This window comes from Rhea americana, unplaced genomic scaffold (genome assembly GCF_003343005.1).
Source record: "Rhea americana isolate MKP2758 unplaced genomic scaffold, rheAme1 scaffold_55, whole genome shotgun sequence".
Lineage (NCBI taxonomy): Eukaryota > Metazoa > Chordata > Aves > Rheiformes > Rheidae > Rhea > Rhea americana.
Genome location: NW_028186701.1, coordinates 1,329,414 through 1,329,781, shown reverse-complemented (window position 1 = coordinate 1,329,781; position 368 = coordinate 1,329,414). Strand labels below are relative to the sequence as shown.

Here is a 368-nt window from a genome sequence, read left to right as displayed (position 1 = left end):
GGGACATGTGGCTACTGTGGACTTCAGTTTAAACAGAAGCATCACTGAAAGATCATTCCTACGTGCTCGCAGATTTCTGTTGAGATGTTAATGTTTAAGTATAAATAAACAATATATTTAAAAGCCCAAGATTAGCCATTGTGTTTAACTTAACTGTGGAAAGTCTTGTGTCTGCATCTTAAAAGYCTAGCTTGTCAAATATTTGAGAGCCAAATGGTATTAAAATGTCTGCTTTGTACTTAATATTGTTTTGATGGACCATATTGTCTCATGCTACTACTTTGTTGTTTGGCAGACTTCTTGTGGGCTTGGAGTGGCATTTGGCTGCAGCATCATTTCAGTTTTTAATAGGGTGGGTTTGTATTCTT

At 36.5% G+C, this 368-nt stretch overlaps 1 protein-coding gene across 1 annotated transcript in view; it reads left to right on the top strand.

The window, feature by feature from the left end:
- The window catches only part of NDUFS6 (NADH:ubiquinone oxidoreductase subunit S6), an 11,425-nt gene extending 11,296 nt beyond the window's left edge, over nucleotides 1-129 (top strand). The window contains exon 4 of the mRNA XM_085318678.1: nucleotides 1-129. This exon is cut by the window's left edge and continues 18 nt beyond it. Coding sequence (XP_085174804.1) covers nucleotides 1-48 — 48 coding nt within the window. The 3' untranslated portion in view covers nucleotides 49-129.
- Nucleotides 130-368: the final 239 nt, after the last annotated feature.